This window comes from Giraffa tippelskirchi, chromosome 5 (genome assembly GCF_054371585.1).
Source record: "Giraffa tippelskirchi isolate mGirTip1 chromosome 5, T2T-mGirTip1v1.2.pri, whole genome shotgun sequence".
Classification (NCBI taxonomy): Eukaryota; Metazoa; Chordata; class Mammalia; order Artiodactyla; family Giraffidae; genus Giraffa; species Giraffa tippelskirchi.
This window is the reverse complement of record NC_137279.1, coordinates 106,211,655-106,233,064: the sequence shown is the minus strand read 5'-3', so window position 1 is coordinate 106,233,064 and position 21,410 is coordinate 106,211,655. Positions and strand designations below refer to the sequence as shown.

The 21,410-nt window shown below is 42.2% G+C and overlaps 1 protein-coding gene and 1 long non-coding RNA gene across 4 annotated transcripts in view; one reads left to right on the top strand and one right to left on the bottom strand.

Moving 5' to 3' along the window:
- The window catches only part of CD58 (CD58 molecule), a 42,227-nt gene that overhangs the window by 10,661 nt on the left and 10,156 nt on the right, over positions 1 to 21,410 (bottom strand). Inside the window, exons 2-4 of one of the 3 annotated variants that reach the window (XM_081493858.1) lie at positions 10,511 to 10,807; positions 5,718 to 5,996; positions 5 to 76 (exon numbers count right to left, since the gene is read on the bottom strand). In XM_081493858.1, the coding sequence (XP_081349984.1) occupies positions 5 to 76; positions 5,718 to 5,996; positions 10,511 to 10,807 (648 nt within the window). Of the gene's footprint in view, positions 1 to 4; positions 77 to 5,698; positions 5,997 to 10,510; positions 10,808 to 21,410 lie in introns of all 3 variants that reach the window. The other 2 variants (XM_081493859.1, XR_014054799.1) reach the window with 2 other exon arrangements.
- On the top strand, positions 11,554 to 16,955 carry LOC145507373 (uncharacterized). The gene is made up of 3 exons (XR_014054800.1): positions 11,554 to 11,834; positions 13,668 to 15,421; positions 16,417 to 16,955. It is a non-coding gene; the product is annotated as an uncharacterized LOC145507373 (long non-coding RNA).

The following is a 21,410-nucleotide window of genomic DNA, read 5'->3' as shown; positions in this document are numbered from 1 at the left end:
ATACATTTTAAAAACAGCAAGCCACATATTACTGCTGGCAGTATGGCAAAAAGCACGTACCTGTGCCTTGTAGTATCTGGAAAAAAAAAAAAGAAATACAATTAGCTGAACTGACCAAAACAGATACAGCTGATCCTCCTTATATGCAGATTTCACATTTGCGATTTACCTATTCGTTAAAATTTATTTGTATTCCTCAAACCAATATCTGCAGTACTTTCATAGTCATACGTTGACACAGGCAACGAAATGTTGAAAACTCTTGTTCTCAACTGAGGTTCAAGGCAAAACTCTGCCCTCATGTTTTGGCACTTGTACTGTAGACATGATCCTATTTGTGATCTCTTTAGTGCCACGTTTTCCACATTTTGTGCTTTTTTGTTGCTTATTTCACTCTCTAAACTGGCCCTCAAAAACTGTGCTGAAATGTCAGAAGGACCATAATTGATGCTTAAATGAAGCTTATTTACCATGTGTATTCTCTCTATAAGACACACAGCATTTCCCAAGCACAAGCAGGCTGTGTGTGTCATAGAGAGAATACACGTTAGATAAACTTTGTTTAGGCATCAGTTACGGTCCTGCTGGCTGTGAATTTCACCGTTCATGCATTAATCATATATATTAAATAATGTGTCTTTAAACAGAAACACACATAAAACAAGGTTCTATATTGGCTCCTTTTCAAACATGTGACCAGAGACTTGCAGGAACCTAACCCTATATCTCCTCTGGGAGTAATGATTCAATATTCACTAATTCTGTGTTCACAGTGACTTAATAAAACATAACTACGTGAATAAGTGGCTTCCCTGATAGCTCAGCTGGTAAAGAATCCGCCTGCAACATGGGAGCTGCTGCTGCTGCTGCTGCTGCTGCTGCTAAGTCTCTTCAGTTGTGTCCGACTCTGTGCGACCCCATAGATGGCAGCCCATCAGGCTCTGCCGTTCCTGGGATTCTCCAAGCAAGAACACTGGAGTGGGTTGCCATTTCCTTCTCCAGTGCATGAAAGGGAAAAGTGAAAGTGAAGTCACTCAGTCGTGTCCGACTCTTAGCGACCCCGTGGACTGTAGCCTACCAGGCTTCTCCGTCCATGGGATTTTCCAGGCAAGAGTACTGGAGTGGGGTGCCATTGCCTTCTCCGGCAACATGGGAGACCTGGGTTCAATCCCTGGGTTGTGAAGATCCTCTGGAGAAGGGAAAGGCTACCCACTCCAGTACTCTGGCCTGGAGAATTCCATGGACAGTCCATGGGGTCGCAAAGTGTCGGATATGACTGAGGGACTTTCACTTCACTTTCACTGTGAATAAAGAGAATTGACCGTGTTTCTAAATAAATTTATATGCATAAGGTTGATACATATCAGGTCCAGTGCTTTTTACTGAAAGCAGCAAATAATTCACTATTTGGCCATCCCATCCCGCCACTGGCAGCACAACTTGGCATCAAGTGCTTGGCAGGGCAATGTGGCAGCCGTGCACAGCAAGCCTTAGAAATGTTTACCATAGGGCAGCCGACACTGTGCTAAATGCTGTGCCTACAGTCTCACTGAATCACTGCCACAACGCTGGATTAGTGAGTGATCTAATGTTTCAGAGACTCAGGCTTCTCTTGACCTGATAAATATGCCTCCTTGGGCAATTGTGAGCATTAATTGAATCAATACATGTAAGAACAGTGATTAGTTATTGTGTGCTCAGTTGCTCAGTCATGTCCAACTCTTTGTGATCATATAGACTGCAGTCCACCAGGTTCCTCAGTCCATGGGATTTCCCAGGCAAGAGTACTGGAGTGGGTTGCCATTTCCTTCTCCAGGGGATCTTCCCAACCAGGAACTGAACCTGAGTCTCCTGCATTGGCAGGCAGATTCTTTAACAGTGCATCACCTGGGAAGCCTGTTAGCTATTACCATTAACCTACTGGAATCTCTACTAAAATCCTTTGATTCTGCAATTCCATCTCTAAGACACTAACCTACAGACAGAATCAGTGATGTGCCTCTCTTCTCCCTCCAAAAAAGGCACAGATATTTACTACAGTCTTACAATATCAAAAAGATAAAACAACCAAAGTGTCCACAACAGAAAATAATGATGGTTCATCAGGTGGACTCTATCCACCTACCAAAAATCTAAGGGCAGAACACAGAGGATATGGCAAAATAATCACCACCCATTGCTAACGGAGAGGGTAGGGTCACTAACAGCAAACACAACATAGATAAGAGACAGGGGAGGGGAGGGGAGGAAAGGGAAGAGGAGATAGAAAATGAATGAATGAATGAGAATAGGAACACACACCCTTTCCTCCTAGTTGGAGCACAAGTGGGTTAGAATGAATAGGCATTGGTTTGATTTGAGAGGTCCATGGTTAGGAACTGTTAAGTTGTCCCACGTACCTATTCTCTCCTCTTTAGTAACAGAATTCAGATTTGCAGCTGGGCATACTGCCACTCACCTAAAAAATTGATTTCTCAGCCTTTCTTGTAGTGAGGTTTAACCATGTGACACGTTTTGGGCAGTAAGACACGAGATGGGTTGTGTGGTATTTTCTCAAAAGTCTCCCTGGAAGGGTAAGACACACTATTTTTCCCTCCCTGGGCCCCACTCCTGAGATAGCAGGGAAGGTGGCAGGAGCTAGACCACTCTTGGGTTTCTGACAACTGCATGCAGCAGCAATGAGCCCAAGGCTGCCTACCTTCAATTATTATTATTACTTTTTTTAGTCGAGAAAAGTTAATCATTTATCCTTGTTTTCAATTAAAGTATAGTTAACTTACAAACATTGTGTTAGTGTCACGGATACAGCACAGTGAATTAGATACAAATATAAAGGCTGAGTGCCAAAGAATTGATACTTTTGAATTGTGGTGCTGAAGAAGACACTTGAGCGTCCCTTGGACTGCAAGGAGATCACACCAGTCCATCCTAAAGGAAATCAACCCTGAATGTTCACTGCAATAACTGTTGCTGAAACAAGCTCCAACACTTTGGCCACCTGATGCGGAGAGCCAACTCACTGGAAAAGACTGATGCTGGGAAAGATTGAAGGCAAAAAGAGAAGGGGGCAAATGAGGATGAGATGGTTAGATGGCATCACTGACTCAATGGGCATGAATTTGAGCAAACTCTGGGAGATAGTAGAGGACAGAGGAACCTGGTGTGCTACAGTCCATGGGGTCACAAAGAGTTGGACACGACGTAGCGATTGAACAACAACAACAAATTTTGTATCAATGAAAGGGATGCTATTGTGACAATCTTTTCTCAAGGTATAAACAGGGAAAAAGCATCTTACTTGAGTATTCAGTTCTAAGGGCAAACGTTAAATGAAAACTGTGAAAGGCAAAATGCTTGAAAATCTTAAAATATCCCACATAATTCTATAAAGTATTTTATTTAGAAATTATTTCCTTCAATAATAGTAATAATAATATTTCCTTCAATATTTCAAAGGAAATAGAATTATTTCCTTTGGCCACCTGATGCGAAGAGCTGACTCTTGAAAACACCCTGATGCTGGGAAAGATTGAGGGCAGGAAGAAAAGGGGACGACAGAGGATGAGATGGTTGGATGGCATCAGCAACTCAATGGACATGAGTTTGGGTGAGCTCAGGGAGTTGGTGGTGGACAGGGAGGCCTGGCGTGCTGCAGTTCATGGGGTTGCAAAGAGTCGGACACGACTGAGAGACTGAACTGAACTGATTTCCTTCAAGTATATTGACTCTTTGAACACCTGAAGCTTTTCAAGATTTCAACTTGCTTGTTCATTCCGTAGACAGTCAACTTCTTTCTCCTTGTTGGTTGTTGGCACTGCACACGTCAAAGCCAAAAGCACATTGGTTTTGTTTCTTCTTCTCACTGTAATGCACACAAACTGCATTTCCACGCTGTACGCCCTGAGTATTATGCAAAACCCGACAAGTGGAAATAATGAAGGAATGTTTGCTCCAAGTATAATAACTGTCATTAACTCTGCAAACGGTTTTTTAATATTCTTGGCAATTGTGTTACTTGTATAAATGCTTCGAAAGACACCTCTGTGGGCTTGGTCTTTCCTCTGTTTTTAGGGATCCAATCTATCAGTTACGAATTGGAAGCCATTTCATACTTTTTCTGGAAGCATTTGTTTGTTTTACTGGAGAAGTCACACTGCTTTGTCTGAAAATGATATCATAACCTTAATGGCTTTATGTTATTATTTGAAAAGTTTTTTAAAAGTTCAGTATGTGGGAGACTTAGGGAGAATGCCTCAGGAGCCAAATAAAATTCAAATTTGTTCATATTCATTTGTTGGAAGATATCATTATAAGGATGTGATTGTAAGTTGACTGGAGAACTGGACCCAGGCCATCAGAGGCCCAGTACAACCACTCCAGTGCTTGAAATGTACATGCTCCGAGCCAGTCCCACCATGCAAACTGTTTTTAAGGATACAGAGAGAGAGAACTTCACGAGTTGTGAGACCATCAGGATGGTCTATGTGACTGAATCGTGATCTCTATATGAATTCTAAGATTTGGCAGGCAGACACAGAGGTGTATTCCTCTTGAGGTCACCCAAGACAAGCCTCCTAAGCAAGCTTCCTTGCTTATTAAACCTGCCAGCACTAATCTGGAGTGGCTGCCTCCTTCTTCAGTCTCTCCTTGCCCTTCTAGTGGGCCAATTTACAAACCAACATCATTATATTCATCTTTGCCTTTTTCTGTTTCATTTGTTTAGAAAAAACATTATTCACAGAATCACCCTGCCCCAGCCTAAGGAGACTCACATTCTCTGCCCTAGAATCCCGCTCACATTTTACAATTGTGGTATTATCCTGAAATACAGTATTTACTATACATTTCCTCTCTTAGGCTTTAATAAGCCACTTTCAAATTACTGATCCTTCTGTTTGTAAACTGAAGGTACGATATAAAAAAATAGATAAGGAGAACTGTAAATTACAAATATACATGATACTTAGGCAACATAAAAAGACCATAGCTGAGACAAGATTGTCACCCTATTAATCAAGTATTAGCCTAGACAAGCATACTGGATGCACTTTCTTGTGGCACATGTGCAAACTTGAAGAACATAATGGTTATGAAGAATATTAGGAAGCAGTGAATAAGTGTGAGTAATTAAGAGAATGGGCTCTGAAGCCAGATGGCCTGATTTCAAAATCAGCTTCTATCACTTACAGGCTTGTGGCTTTGGACAAGCACCTTAAACTTCCAATTACATCTTGGTTGCCCCTATAAAATAAGGATAATTATTAGATTGTGTGGGAACAGAATTAACATATGTATTAGAATGGTGCTTGACACAAAGTACTAAAAAATACTAGATTTATATCTAAAAAAAAAACCTGGCATTTCCCTGGTAGTTCAATGGCTAGGACTCTGTGCTTCCAATGCAGGGGGTCTGGGTTCAAGCCCTGTTCAGGGAACTAGATCCCATGTGCTGCAAGTAAGAGTTTGAATACTGCAATTAAAGATTCCATGTGCCGAAACTAAAGATTCCACATTCTGCAACTAAGACTCTGTGTAGACAAACAAACAAAAAAATTTTTTAAAAGTATCTGTGAAAACTATAACTCATTTTATGTTTCAAATTTGTGAAGTGAATGTTAGCCGCTAATCTGTGGTGTGAAATTCATGAATCACCAGTGATCCGTGAGTCCCATTTGTACACAGGACCTCTACCATAAACCATGCAGTCATTTACTCACCCTGTGGCACACAGGTTGACAAAGAGAGGGAAGCTGATGCTTTGAATAATGGATTGCTAACGACACATTGAACAGTCTGTGAAAGATCACTTTTGCTTGAGACATACACTTCAGATGATCTCGAGCTACTGTGACACTGTATTGCTGAAGGACATTCCCACAAATACTGTATGAGGTTATCATCAGAGTTCACATCGCTGTGTCCCATGATCTCGCAGACGAGAGTAATGTTTTCATCATCAACCGAAAAGCAAGACGTTGACGGCGATGGAAGAGGTTCTGGGGGGAAAAAAGGGATGTTTAGTACAGAAAAGAGTAATATTTAAACTCCTCATCCACAAATTCACAAAGAGCTCCCAACTTCCTTATGAGCTTGAGCAGATAAGCAGACCACTCCTTGAGCACCAAGGGCAGAAAATTCTCTTTTCTTCTGGATCAGATCTACCTGCTCAAATTCAGTGCAGATACGGGCCCCGAATTCCTTATCCTCAATTCTGAAATCCAAAGATGTATGAAAGCCAAATGATTGTTCACAAATATTTGTTATCATGTTTTACTAAAAATACTTACCTGCTTAAGTATAAAGGTGAAGTGCTTCTTCACACACACACAGGAGATCATTTATATCACCTTTCTAAAATCTGAAAAAGGCTGAATTCCAAGACATCTGACTCAAATGAGTTTGCTAAAGGTTCTGAGGAGCTGTATTGTGGGCTGGTCCCACTCAGAGGTAGAGGAGGGTGTGGCACATGTCACACGCCTGTCAGTCTAGAGGCATCACCCCCGGGTTTTTTCTAGAAACACTTGCTACTGGCTAAGGCAGGTGGGCCTTTGAGGATGAGTAAGACACAAGTCATGATGCACCATCATTTCTCTCTAAAGCCTCAAAGCTAATCAGCTGACCATATCAATCACTGGTTTATTTATTAATTCATATACCTTCTTGCACCTCTCCTTTCCACCTAAAACCAATCATAAGAGATTTGAGAAAAAATGTAAAAATATATCGAATATACAAAAATTGGTCATGGACACATTTGGATAATAAAATCTCAACACTTTATAAGTTGCATGTGGAAAATAAAATTTCAATACCTTGTAAATACTAAAAAGCAAACTAAAGCTCATCAAGATGATGCGATACTATACTGTCACTTAAAATATCTTCTAGGACAAAGGAACCCAAGCTCCAACTAATAATCTAAAAAATAAATATGTACAACTCACCTTGCCTTCGTCTTCTCCTTCTGAGTTATTTCTGGCTCAGTTAAATAAAACACCCAGCCTGTCTCGTTAGATCCGAGTCATACATGACTTCCTTTTCTGCTTGGGGCTTCTTCAAGTTTTAGGTTTAATCTAGCTCATATTATTAATTACATGCTGTCTTAAGATTTGTTCTTTAGTTAAAAGAACTCGTACGCACACACACCACACACAAGTGTGTATTCACTGCAGAGTCCCTGCTGTCAGTAAGCAGGGTGACACATGGTGAGCTGTGGCAGAAACAGGCATCAGTACAGCGTGCATTCAAGGGAAAAGGGATGAGGGCGGTGAGGGGACATTGGGAAGGCCCAGAAGCCATGCTTCGCAATTTGGCTAAGAACAGGTAGGTCCTGAGCAGAAATGACAGCTGAACCCAGCGCTCAAGGAGCAACCTGGGGCCTCTTCTAATAATCACTTCAGAATCCCATGGTCTACTGGAAAACCACAGACCATCCTAACCATGATCATTCAAAATCACATTTGCAGTCAGCCTTAAAAGAAACGAAATTCAGACACGTGCTACCACAGGGATGAATCCTGAAGGCATTATGCTAAGTGAAATATGCCAGTCATGAAAGAACAAATCTTGTACAATTCCACTTATAGGAGGTTTTTAGAGGAGCCAAATACTTCAAGAGACAGAAAATGGAATGATGGTTACCAGGGAACAGGGAGACAGGAGGGAAGGGGGGATTGGTGTTTAATGGGTACAGAGTTTCACTTTGGAAGATGAAAAGTTCACCATGTTCTGTTACAGATTCTAGTTTATCCATCTAGTTCAGCCAATGTTGGATCTTTCCAGGTGGCACTAGTGGTAAAGAACCCTCCTGCCAATGCAGGAGATGTGAGATGTGGGTTCAATCCCTGGGTTGGGAAGATCCTCTGGTGGAGAAAATGGCAACCCATTCCAGTATTCTTGCCTGGAGAATCCCAAGGTCAGAGAAGCCTGGTGGGCTATAGTCCATGGGGTCACAAAGAGTCGGACATGACTGAGTGACTGACTACACTCAGCCAATGTCTCGCTGCCCACAGGACTTAGCGAAGCTATAATCTAACAAACATTAGTTACATCTGTCCCTTAAGCAACCAGCAAGAAATGTGCCTACTTCATCCCTAGGGCAACTCAGTTAATTGATATAGTTAATGAATTAAGAGCTCACTATTCTGTAAGAAATGAGAATTTCTTACACATATCTGATGACACTTCTATTGTATTATATTTTCATACATACCCCTTAATAAAAAGTCAGACTTGTTAAGGACAGAGCAGTTAATCCTATCTGTATGAACATTACCAGCCCCCATGCAATAAAGGTTCTAAGAGGATGGGGAAGAACTATGAAACGTTGATGGTGGCAATTTTAAGGGGACTTTGAAGGAAGGAGGAAAGCCAGATGTTCACCTTTAGAAAAGCACAAAGATGCCCTGAACTCAGGAGGTACCAGGAAATCCCCCTGTCTAAAATATCTTTTCTGAAAGGGTCTGGTGTCTCTGGAAGGCTACTGAGTCTTATTATTTCAGTCGTAACAAACCCTCATGGAAGTATGACTTCCTCATTTCTAAAAAAAAAATTAAGTGTGACTAATCATTTTGACATTCAGATATATATTTTTATAACCAAAATCTAAATTTTATTAACTCTAACTTGGAAATACCTTCTGGTTCTTTCCTTTCCAAACATCTGCTACCAACACCTCTGTCTACCAGGACAATCATGATAGCTTCCAACCCGGAGTCTCCTCTTCCTAATCCATCACAAGTTGCTACCATCTGATTAACCTTCCAAAAATACATTTCATTAAGGCACTTCTCTGCTGCAGTATGAGATACAATGGCTCTTGACTGCCATAGGCTAAAACCCAGATTCCCAAACCAGAACTTGAAGTCAACACATTTAATATGGCCAATATTACTCATGGCTTCCTGATTGAAACTCACATGCCCTGCACCTTGCACCTCCCCAGGCCTTTGCTGAGCTTCCTAAGAACTGTCCACTTGGCTTAATTATCAGGATCGAGTACCATTGTTGAGTTAGCAGGCAATTTTTAAATTTTAATTATTTTTAAATTATATTTTTAAACATTTCATGAAGTTTTAAAAAGAGAAACAAATTGTTTTGAACTCAAGTTTTATAAACTCTATAAAGGGGCTCTTAAGATGCATTCAATTCTAATTTAAATCCTGAGCCAATCTTTTCATTTGTTTGCCCTCTCAACTGCCAGATCCCCAACTTGCAGGTTTTAAAGATTCTGTTTCTTCAATGGCATCAACTGGTTCTTCTAATGGGATGCCTGCGTACCTTAACAAGCTTCACTTATCTAAAAGGAGTTCATAATCTCCTGGACAAACCAGTCACCCAGTCTGAGGGCACCCATTTCTATCAGTTGTACATCCCACAATCCAGATCAATCGCTTCCATATCTGTTGAGTGCCTATTACCTATTCAAGTCCTTTGCTAGGCTCTGAAGTTACAATGGTGACCAAGAGAGAAATTCTCTCTTCCTCCCAATGTCTCCAACACTCAGTAGTTGAACTGGTGAGTGACGGCTGTTCATCTAGTTAGTCATCATATCCTGTTCCACCGAGACCACCACAAACAGGAGGTGGGGAGCTCAGACTTGAACTGCTATATTGCACTCTGTCTCTTCTTCACCCCCTGGAAACCATCTTATACACTTTGTCACCAGCTGGATCTTTCTAAGACGGCCTTTAACCTAGAGGAAGTAGGCCTAGAACTATACTTACACCTCAGATAAAATGAATGAAACTGTGATGCATCAGAGGGCAGAGATGGGAATGGGTTGAGCTGTGCTATGCTGCAGCACAGAAAAGGCAGCTAGGAGACAAAAGCATTACTAGGACATTTGAGAACAGCAAGGGAAGATGAACGTTAGTTGAACCTACTGTGATAATCATTTCACAATACATGTAAATCAAACCACCATGCTGTATACCTTAAACTTGTATGGTGATGAATGTCAATTATTTCTCAATAAAACTGGAGGAAAAAAACAAACATGTAGGTGTAGCCGTCAGCCTCTGGAATCCTGTAACAAGGCAAGTGCTTTAGAGATGAGGGAAAGAGAGTAACCAGGAAGCATTAGTGAGAAGCACAGAGGAACCTGAATCCTATCCCCAGTTCCAGTTTAAAGTGACAAGAGGAGGGAAAATAAAATCCCACCACCTGTGTGGGATGCAGGAGGAAGCAGGGACTCCCAATTCACAGGTGTTCAAAGAGTTCTGAGTTCATGTTGCCACGACACCCTTTTTCAGAACATTCCCAGCAAGACAAGTGATGCTGCCGCCAGCAGCTGTGGCCAACTTGTGCTGTTCTCTCAACCTCAGTCACATCCTCTCTTCACTGAGAGGATGACAGGGAGCTGAAAGTGGCTCCTGGGTACCAGAGAGAAAAACCCTGACAACAGGTGATATAACTCATTGTTTTATTTCCCATAAACCATTGGTTAGTATTAGTCTCTTAAAATACTTGGAAATTTGCTATTTGAACAAACAAATTTATGGATACTCACCAATCACTGTGAGGAAGAACGTGGAGTCATTTTTAACACTTGGGGATTCAATTCCATACAGACCTTCATCTGCTTTTGTTAATCTCGTGATGGTGAGGTTACCTGACACAGTGTCTAAATAAACTCTACCTTTAAAAGACTGAAAAGCTTCGGGTTCAAATGGTCCGTCCCATTCTATAACTTTATCGTTCTCCTTCTTCCATATAATCTCTGTAAATGGTTGAAACTTCGAAACATAAAAAGTTACATTCCCATTCACAGCTCCATAAATTTCTTGGATATGACAGTTCATGAAATCTAGAAAGAAAAAAAAAATTGATTAGGAAAAATGATATGACTTGATCAAAAATAGGAAACTATCTTCCAAGATGCCTTTTTGAGGGAAAAATGATTAAGTTTAGTGGTAAAAATTATTCATTAGGTACTTTTTGTACTAAGCTGATAAACTGCTGATAAAAAGTACAGGAAGTAGAACATGCTTAACCCTGTAGAGTTTATTCTTTAATAGGAAATGGGGTGGGGGGCCCTTCCTTGGTGGTCCAGTGGGTGAAAATCCACCCAGCAATTCAAGGGGACACAGGTTTGATCTCTGGTCCGAGAAGATTCCTACATGGTGCAGGGCAGCTAAGCCCATGCAAGGCAACTACCAAGCCCATTTGCCTAGAGCCTGTGCTCCATCCAAAGAGAAGTCACCACAATGAGCCTGCACATTGCAATGAAGAATAACTCCTGCACACCACACTAGAGAAAGCTGGCGCCCAGCCATGAAAACCCAGCATAAGCAAAAGTAAAATAAATAAATTAAATAAATTTGAAAAAAAAAAAAAATAGGGAACTGGGGTCTGCCTAAATCCAAGAAATGGATTCAATATTTATGGAGCACCATAGGCGGCTCAGCTGGTAAATAATCTACCTGCAATGCAGGAGACCTGGGTTCGATTCCTGGGTTGGGAAGATCCCCAGAGAAGGGAAAGGCTACCCACTCCAGTATTCTGGCCTGGAGAATTCCATGGAATGTGTAGCCCACAGGGTCACAAAGAGTCAGACACGACTGAGCAACTTTCACTTTCACACCAACTACATGCCCGGTACTGTGGGCCATGCTGGGAAGAGGGTGGCAAACAAGACAGCTATCACTCCAGGCTCTCAAGGGAGAAGACACTGAGTAGGCAAGGAGAACCACCCAGTCAAGGGCCTTTCCTAGGAGATCATGCTGACCTGACACAGGATAACAAAGCACTGGAAGATAAGAGGAATCAGCGAGATAAGAGGAGGGGTAGGAGAGATGATCCAGCAGACAGGAGTCATGGCATGAGTCAGGAAAGTGCTTGGCATGTTGGAGGAAATAAAAACAGTTCCAAATGGCTGGAAGAGAGCAAGGCAGGGGAATGGGTGGGGAATGAGGCTGCAGAGGCAGCCAGGGGCCAGATCACAGTCTGGGAGTGAGGGGCTGGGCGGAGTCAGGTAAGATAAGTTAAGGATTTGGAATTTATTGTAACTGCAAGGGAAAGTCACGGAAAGGTTTTAAACAGAAGACTGGCATGATGTAATTTAAATTTCAGCAAGCTGACTTTGTCTGCAGGGTGGACCCTGGTTGATGAGCAAGTGTGGAAGCAGAGAAGCCAGAAAATAGGTCAGTGTGGTAACAATGAAAGAATGGTGGATTGGGAGACCAGACCAGGCTGCTGGCAGTGGGAATGGACAAGTGGACAGACTTGACATTTGAGCGAGAAATGAACAGGATTTAGTGATTGGATGAGAGGAGTTAATTGTGACTGGCAGGCCTCTTTCTTGGCTGACCACTAAATGAAATCAGAATGACTAAGAAGAAAGTTGGGGGATGTGATGAAGTTTAAGGTCGCAAGGATTGAGTGCAATGGCACGTCAGAGCCAACTGTTAGCATCTCTGCTGGACTCCATTCAGTGAAATCTGGTTAATAGCTTGAAATCCACCACAGTGGGAGTATTTACTGCAAAGAAACTGACTCACGCTTCAAATCAGAGCCTCCCGCCTCCTCCACATCAATCCAGTTGGCAAACATTGACTATCACTACTAGATTGGGATATTCCTGATACCCCAAAATGGGCTTAAAAACATCTTGCTCCAGACTTGACTTTCTTAAGAGAGAAGAGCAGCTGTTAAGGGCAAGACATTCAAGACAAATTAAAACTTGACTGACTGAAATTTTTGGAGGAGCAATCAGGATAACTGAAAGAGTACAAGAATAATAAAATATATTAAATAGACCAATTGTGGGCAACTGTGCCCAATAATTTCAAATAAGAAGCAAATACACCCCCTTGTTTATGTGCAAGGATTTTTAGGACCCATCTCCCTTAATTAAGGGAGATTGTCCACCAATACACGAGCATCCTTCCTTGGGTTTCCTGGTCAAGTACTATTTCTCCCACCCAACCAGAGCCCGTGAAAAGGCATGAACAGGAGTAAGATTTGAGGTGTGAGAGTCTATCCACACACAACAGCAGAGGCTGGAAATGTCTTGTAAATGAATAAATGGATGAGAGTAGGCAGTGTGGTGGAGGAAGAGAAGAGGTCTGAGTTCAATTGCCTCTTCCTGGCCGCATAATGCTGGCTTCTGTCTTTTTGAGGGCGGCGGGGGCGGGGGGGGGTTTGCGCGTGGCAGCGGGGTGTTTCCTGGGCTTGAGCCAGGAAAAAGAAAAGTCAGAAATGGAGCTAATGGTGGAAAATGGGGAGACCAATTGAGAAAAAAAATCACAGTCATTTTGAGCTGAAAGAAATCCCAACGATTAAATTACCCCCATTTCACAGGTGAAATGACAGGGAACTAAGAAAAATGAAAGAAAATGCTATTGAGTGCTTACCATCTGCCATTACATGTTCACGTACTCTTGTGTTCCTTTTTAATCCTCTCTACATTCCTGTGCGGTCCTGTTGCTAGTTCTGTATCACAGATGAAACAGGCCCCAGGAGGCATACCAACTGCTCAGTAATCACTCAGCAAGTTTATGGTGGCTGAGGGACCAGAACAGACCTGACCTGGCCTAGCCCCTCAGTCACTCAAAGGGGTCAGACACTGTGATCTGATCCCTGCCTGCCTCTCCAGACTCTCCACCTGTTCCCCTCTTGCTCTCTTCCTTCCAGCCGTTCAGAACTGCTTTTATTTGCTCCCACAGGCCAAGCACCTTCCTGACTGCCTTCTTGGAGGCACTGCTTCCTCATCGCTCTTCTCCCGTCCTCACCCAGCCATCAACTGACTGATGGATGCTAAGCATAAGCAGCTGATAAGACATCCACATGGAGCTGTCCTGGGTCCACAGGTCTGGGGCTCACAGGGGATGGTACAGATTTGGGAATCATCACATTTGCAGAGGCTAGTCTACCCTTTCCTTCCTATAGTAAAGTCTTTTCTGTTGCCCCTCCAAGACTGATCCTAAAGTAAATTACTAATACAATCATTTCCAATGAAAAAGAACAGGAGAAAGGAGAGTGAGTTTCTTCCTCAAGGTTACACACTTGAACGAATGAATGAATGAGCAAACATCAGCAAAGGAAAGGAATCAGCAGTGAGTTGGTTACTCTGCTGATAACAGTGAGTGGTTAGAAAAGGGACCACTGGGATGCTTATCGTACTATGCCAGAGGGCAGAATGAAAAGGGCCCCAACTTTTTTTTTTTTAATTAGTTTATTTATCTATTTTTTAACTTTAGAATATTGTATTGGTTTTGCTATACATTGACATGAGTCCACCATGGGTGTACATGTGTTCCCCTTCCAGAACCCCCCTCCCACCTCCCTCCCCATCCCATCCCTCCGGGTCATCCTGGTGCACCAGCCCCGAGCACCCTGTATCATGCATCGAACCTGGACTGGTGATTCGTTTCACATATGATAATTTACATGCTTCGATGCCATTCTCCCATATCATCCTGCCCTCGCCCTCTCCCATAGAGTCCATAATACTGTTCTATATATGTGTCTCTTTTGCTGTCTCGCACACAGGGTTATCTTTACCAATTTACTAAATTTCATATATATCTGTTAATATACTGTATTGGTGTTTTTCTTTCTGGCTTACTTCACTCTGTATAATAGGCTCCAGTTTCATCCACCTCATTAGAACTGATTCGAATGTGTTTTTTTAATGGCTGAGTAATATTCCATTGTGTGCATGTACCACAGCTTCCTCATCCATTCATCTGCTGATGGGCATCTAGGCTGCTTCCATGTCCTGGCTATTATAAACAGTGCTGCAATGAACATTGGGGTACACGTGTCTCTTTCAATCCTGGTTTCCTCAGTGTGTATGCCCAGCAGTGCGACTGCTGGGTCATATGGCAGTTCTATTTCCAGTTTTTTAAGGAATCTCCACAACTTTCAAGCCAGAGGGACCCAGGATAAATACTTAAAAGTTCCTGCCACGCTAGGTTTCCTCAGCCTAAAATGAAAATCATAATGGCTCCCAGAAAAGATTGCTTTGAGGTCTGAATAAGACTGAGAGAAAAAATAATAATAATAAAATAAGTAAGACTGAGAGTCTACACAATGGCTGAAATGAAGTAGGCTTTCAACAGAGTTTTCCCTCTTTTTCTTTCAATGATTCACTGTGAGACTATGTAAGAACTGGGCATAGAGGGCCTTTTCACTGTTGCAAAGTAGAGAGAGATAGAGGGAGGGGAAAAATGTATCAGTGATTGCTTAAACAGTTATTCTACACTCGGCAGATTTTTTTTTAACTATGGAGATTTATTTGTTTTCAAGAATATTGAATGATTTTTTCTTTGTAAGATATGAAAGTACCTAGTACCAATATGTACAGCGGTAATTTCCAATTGCAAAGACTCTTGTAGTCTTACAAAGTATCATCATTACACTCAGTTTTAGTAGTTCTCATAGGGCTAGATGGAGAAGGCAATGGCACCCCACTCCAGTACTCTTGCCTGGAAAATCCCATGGACGGAGGAGCCTGGTAGGCTACAGTCCATGGGGTCGCTAAGAGTCGGACACGACTGAGCGACTTCACTTTCACTTTTCCCTTTCATGCACTGGAGAAGGAAATGGCAACCCACTCCAGTATTCTTGCCTAGAAAATCCTAGGGACGGCGGAGTCTGGTGGGCTGCCATCTATGGGGTCGCACAGAGTCGGACACGACTGAACCAACTTAGCAGCAGCAGCAGCAGCATAGGGCTAGAAGTCCAAAGTGGAACTCAAATATTTTCAGACATGACCTGATTTTTTATTTAGAAAATATGGTCACCATTAACTATTGGGTTAATGAAATGGGCCCCACCTCCACCCCCCTCAACTCCCAGCCACAAAATCCTCTGCTCATTTTTATTTGAGTCCTGAGATTCAGGTTGACTGCAATTTTTAGTTTATTTAATCAAACACTTCTATAGCACTTACTATCTGCTGGGCAGTTGGAAGAGCTCTACAAATATGTATTCAGAGAATCCTCTTAAAAACAATATTAAGCAGGTATTGTTTTTAAAAGCTGTTGACTGCGTGGATCACAACAAACTGTGGGAAATTCTTAAAGAGATGAGAATACCAGACCAGTTTACCTGCCTCCTGAGAAACGTGTATGTAGGTCAAGAAGCAACAGTCAGAATAGGACATAGAACAACAGACTGGTTCCAAATTGGGAAAGAAGTATGTCAGGGCTGTATATTGTCACCCTGCTTATTTAACTTCTATGCAGAGTACATCATGTGAAATGCCGGGCTGGATGAAGCAAAGCTGGATATTGTTTTAACCCTGTTTTGCAGATAGGCACAAAAAGGTTAACTGACTAATTAGGTAGTAACACTGGATTTGAACTCAGTCTGACTCTTCAACACTGCTTCTTACTTGGCTTGTATGTGTGTGCTCAGTTACTCAGTCATGTCCAGCTCTTTGCGACCCCATGAACTGTAGGTCGCCAGGTTCCTCTGTCCATGGGATTTCCCAGGCAAGAATGCTGGAGTGGGTTGCCATTTTCTTTTCCAGGGTATCTTCCCAACCCAGGGATTGAACCTGCCATCTCTTGAGTCTCCTGCTTTGGCAGGCACATTCTTTATCACTGAGCCATCTAGGAAACTCCTTCATATTTGGCTTGCTATATGGTATAAGGTTATTAAAGACAGTGACATGATATAGGGTATCTCAGGATACAATTTCTAGAATATATTGGAACAGCAGTTGTTGGGAATGAGAAAGTCAAACCATTCTAGTTGGGAGTCAAGCACATCTCTAAAGTCTACAGGTATGGCACAAACTCAGGGGTCCCCAAATCACTGAATGTCAGGGCTGGACAGATCCTCAGAGAACCATGCCCTGTTCCACACTCATCCTCGTATACATGAGGAAATTGAGAAGGTTTGCTTGAGCAAGATATCAATGAGCCCAGATCTTCAAAATGTTACATGGGAACCCAAATTCAAACCCAAGTTTCATAATGCTGTTGCTTTCTTAAAAAAAAAAATAGTTTTAGATATTCAATGGGAAATAAGACAGGGCTTCATAATTAAAGACCAAGGAAAACTAAGTTGAAAGGAAGGTCTAAGAGTCTGCACTTCTCACATCTGATGGCAAGGAGTATGTGACATGTGAAAAAGTAAGGAAGGAAAGGGGACAAGAGAGAGAGAGTCAAATGCAGGAAGGAAGAAAAGGTAGAGGGGGCATGCAGGGAGAAAACAAGGAGCAAACAAAGAAGTCATAAGGACACAAAATCATAGGAGCCACTGAGAAGCCCTTGAAAACTGGCAAATGAAACCCTGAAATAGAGACCAGCAATTCAGCCAACAGAGAAGCCATGATGAGCCAGGTGTGATACAAAAGGGAGAGGTGGAGACTACAGTCCCAGCAAGTCTGGCTCATCTAGAGAGGGGCTCCTCAGCTACTCCCCATGTAGCATGTGGAAACTGCCAGATCTCCTCAGTTTCCAAGAAATGTTGGATGTTCAAATTTTATGTGAACATAAAAGTCAAATTTTATGGAACGTCAAATTTTATGGAATTAGTTGGCAACTAATTCCAATCTGAATGTGGAGGGCTAGCCTCCAGTCAGGTCAGCCCCAAAGACAGGGTCATTCTCTATCTCTGCTGCATCCCCATTGCCCGGCACATGAAGGACATTAAACAAATGAATATTTTTTGAGTGAATTAACTAAACCGATTTAAATATAACTTTAATGTAATACAAAACGTAGGGTTTCCTGACAGAATCACAAAATTTAATAGTCATCCCAAATCCTGAGCTTTTGCAAGACCGCATATCATTGTGGATATCAAGACCCTGATGCTGGGAAAGATTGAAGGTGGGAGGAGAGGGGGACAACAGAGGATGAGATGGTTGGATCGCATCACCGACTCAATGGACATGAGTTTGAGCAAGCTCTGGGAGTTGGTGATGGACAGGGAAGCCTGGCGTGCTGCAGTCCATGGGGTCACAAAGATTCAGACACAACTGAGCAACTGAACTGATATCATGGTGGAAACTGGCTGAAGAACCAAGACTCAGCAAGGAGAGGTGGAGATGGTTAACTGAAGCTGCAGAATAAATGGCCTGGGACCCCTCACACGCAGTCAGAAGAGACCTCTTTCCTCCTCACTGTCTGCCTCCAGCACCAAAGCAAGACTGGAGGATCTGTCAGCTCCCCACTCCCCATCCTCTTCAAGTTTAGCTAGGTTTCACCTACCACGTGTTGTGGGCTTCAGGGCACTGCTCCAGATAAGCATACCCACTCAGGACATCAGCCCTTAATCAATGTTAACACCTTGTCTAAGGTTTGAGGACATGCAGTTTTTTCACTTCCATTATTTAAACACAAGCTAATGAGTCTTCTGGATTTTGAAGAAAGGTTTTTTCTGGAGTTTTTTTCTTAGAAACGAACAATTTGATTTTAAAATACTTCCTTCTCTTCCTAAAATTTTCTCAAGGTTCCACACAGCTGCAGATTTTAGCAGTTGAATCAAAAATTCATTTGATGAGTAGAAAAAAAAAAATCCCCTGAAAGTTTCAGTACCCAAACACTTAAATCTTGGTATTTCCCCCTGTGTGTAGGACATCATAACGACAATTCAGTTAAAGATTCATTCAAGCCAGGAGATAAGAGGGGACTGGGCATTTTTGTACCCAAGTGAGCAGCTGGACTTCTCTGGCAGACAAGAGCTTGTGACTGTAACCTTGCTCCTCTCATTTCAGCATCACAGCACACTTTTAATTGACACCCACTTGGGGTAGTGGAACAGTGGCAGCTGGGAAACTAAGTCTCTGGAGACATGAGCACACATGCTCACTGTACAGAGAGTTGCCACCCTCCTCAAATGTCTTGGTCACTGTGATATCAAGTAATCTGCTCTATGAAGTCCACAAAAATTCTATTCATCAGCCCCACGCCCCAGTTCTGGCATAGGAAATATGCTCACTGGATACAATGCTGTTGTTGCTCAGTCACTAAGTTGTGTCCAACTCTGGGACCCCATGGACTGCACATGCCAGACTTCCCTGTCCTTCACTATCTTCTGGAGTTTGCTCAAACTTACATCCATTGAGTCAGTGATGCCATCCAACCATCTCCTTCTCTATCACCCCCTTCTCCTCCTGCCCTCAACCTTTCCCAGCATCATGGTCTTTTCCAATGAGTTGGCTCTTCACATCAGGTGGCCAAAGTATTGGAGCTTCAGCTTCAGCATCAGTCCTTCCAATGAATATTCAGGACTGAGTTCCTTTAGGATGGACTAAAGGAACCTTTAGGTTGGATCTCCTTGCAGTCCAAGGGACTCTCAAGAGTCTTCTCCAGCACCACAGTTTGAGATACAAAGATAATCAAAAGAAGAGCATAATCTCTTCACTCAAAGAAGTTTAGTGCAGCTCATTTCTCTAACCTAGCTCTTAATAAATTCAAACTGAATGAGCCCTAGATATCAATATTTAACAACAGATCATCCGAATGAGCCCTAGACCAGTTCAGCCTCAGTAATAACATTCAACAATGGCAACATCAGCACTTTTACTGAAGGCTCACTATGTGCCAGGTACTTGTTCCAAGACATAGATAGATGTGTGAATAGACAGGTAGATGGATAGGTTCATTAAATCCTCAACTTAACTCTGCAAGGTAGGCCTTACTCTTTATTTATTCACTCACCAAATATTTATTGAGTTCCTCCTATGTCCTAGGTACTGTACTAAGCAGTTAGGATACAACACTGAACAAATCAGACAGAATCCTGCCCTCCTGGAGTTTACATTGTTGGTGGGGTTTGGGGGTGGGGGAAGGGGAGGAAAACATTAAATGAAAAAGTATATTAGGTGGTATTAAGTGCTATTGAGAAAAATGAAGCAGCGTATGGGGGAGGATGATTAATAATGAGAAGGGAAGTTACTGTTATATGTGAGGTGGTTATAGCTGGCATGTAAGCAGGGCCCAGAAAAAGTAAAGGAATGAGTTTCAGCATATGGGGAAGTGCATTCAAAGGTAACTGGAGCTCAGAGAGGTTCAGAAGCTGACCACAGTCACCCAGCTGGTCCATGACAGAGCTAGTGTCCAGACACAGGCGGTCAGCTCCAGAGCCCATACTGTTAGCTACAATGTGAGATGCTTAGATCTTTCCTTGTCAGTTCCACCTACATCCAGTCCCAGTCAGCGATTTCTCTGTTTCCATGATTTCCAAAGGCAGAAATCTACTGGTCTTAGCTATACCACCACAGCTTCCCTGTCTTCATCTATTTCAGACTTAAACTGCAGCCCCCTGACTGCCAACAGACAATAACCCCCCAGGCTCCCCAGTCCCAGAAACTCCACAGAACTCGCTTCACATGTGCTCTCAGCTGTCAAGCTATTTCTCGTCTCCTAGATGAGTTCATCCAGAATTAAGATGTTTGTTCTTTAAACCAACTTCCTTTTGAGCTTTCCTGTCTCCTGTCATGCTAAAATACTCTTCTTTTTATTCCTTATTCTTGCACTTGAGAATGCTTCTCTCCCCAGGATGTTTCCCTCTCAATCTGTGCAGTCCAATTCAGCAGCCACTAGCAACATGTGGCTCATGAGCCCATGACATGTGGTTAGTCCAAATTGAGATGTATTGTGAGTATAAGACACATACCAGACTTTGAAGATTAAGTACGAAAAGGGAAATGTAAAATCTTTCATTAGTATTTTTTATATCAACTACATGTTGAAATGAAAATACTGTGGGTATGTACGGTTAAATAAAATATACTAAAATTAATTTTACCTGTTTCATATTATATTTCTATTTAACAGCATTACTCTGGCCTGCTCTTTCAAGATACCCACATCATATCATGCTCAAAAATCACATTTGCCTTTGACTGTTCTTGTCTTGGATAGTACCTACAGCATGCTTTGGAGAATAAGGTTCTTACTAGAGCTATTTAAGATTCTGAAAGTCTTTTTAAATCTACTCACCAAAGCCTGATTAAAGGTATTTCAATATACTATAGATTATTTCATTAAAAATTTCTTTATAATCCCTATTTTTTTCCCAAGTACTCAGTTCATAGTTGAGAAACTCCAATTATAACTTATTTATGATGACAGCCTTATTAGTTTCTTATTAATATGAATTTCTTATTATAATCTGAATGTGCACATTAAACTTCTTTTTCTACTTTTTAACTGTTACATGGGAAAAACATTCAGAAACTACAGACCAGAGAGCCTGATGGAAATTTAGACACTGATCCTGACAGACATTCAGGGAACATTAGGGAAAGTGAAGGTCACTAGGGGGCCTTCCCTGGTGGGCCAGTGGCTAAAACTCTGTGCTCCCAACACAGGGGGCCTGGGTTCGATCCCTGGTCAGGGAACTAGATCCCACGTGCCGCAATTAAGAGTTTACATGCCTCAACTAAAGATCCCACGGGACACAACAAAGGACAAAGACCTTGCATGCCACAACTAAGGCCTGAC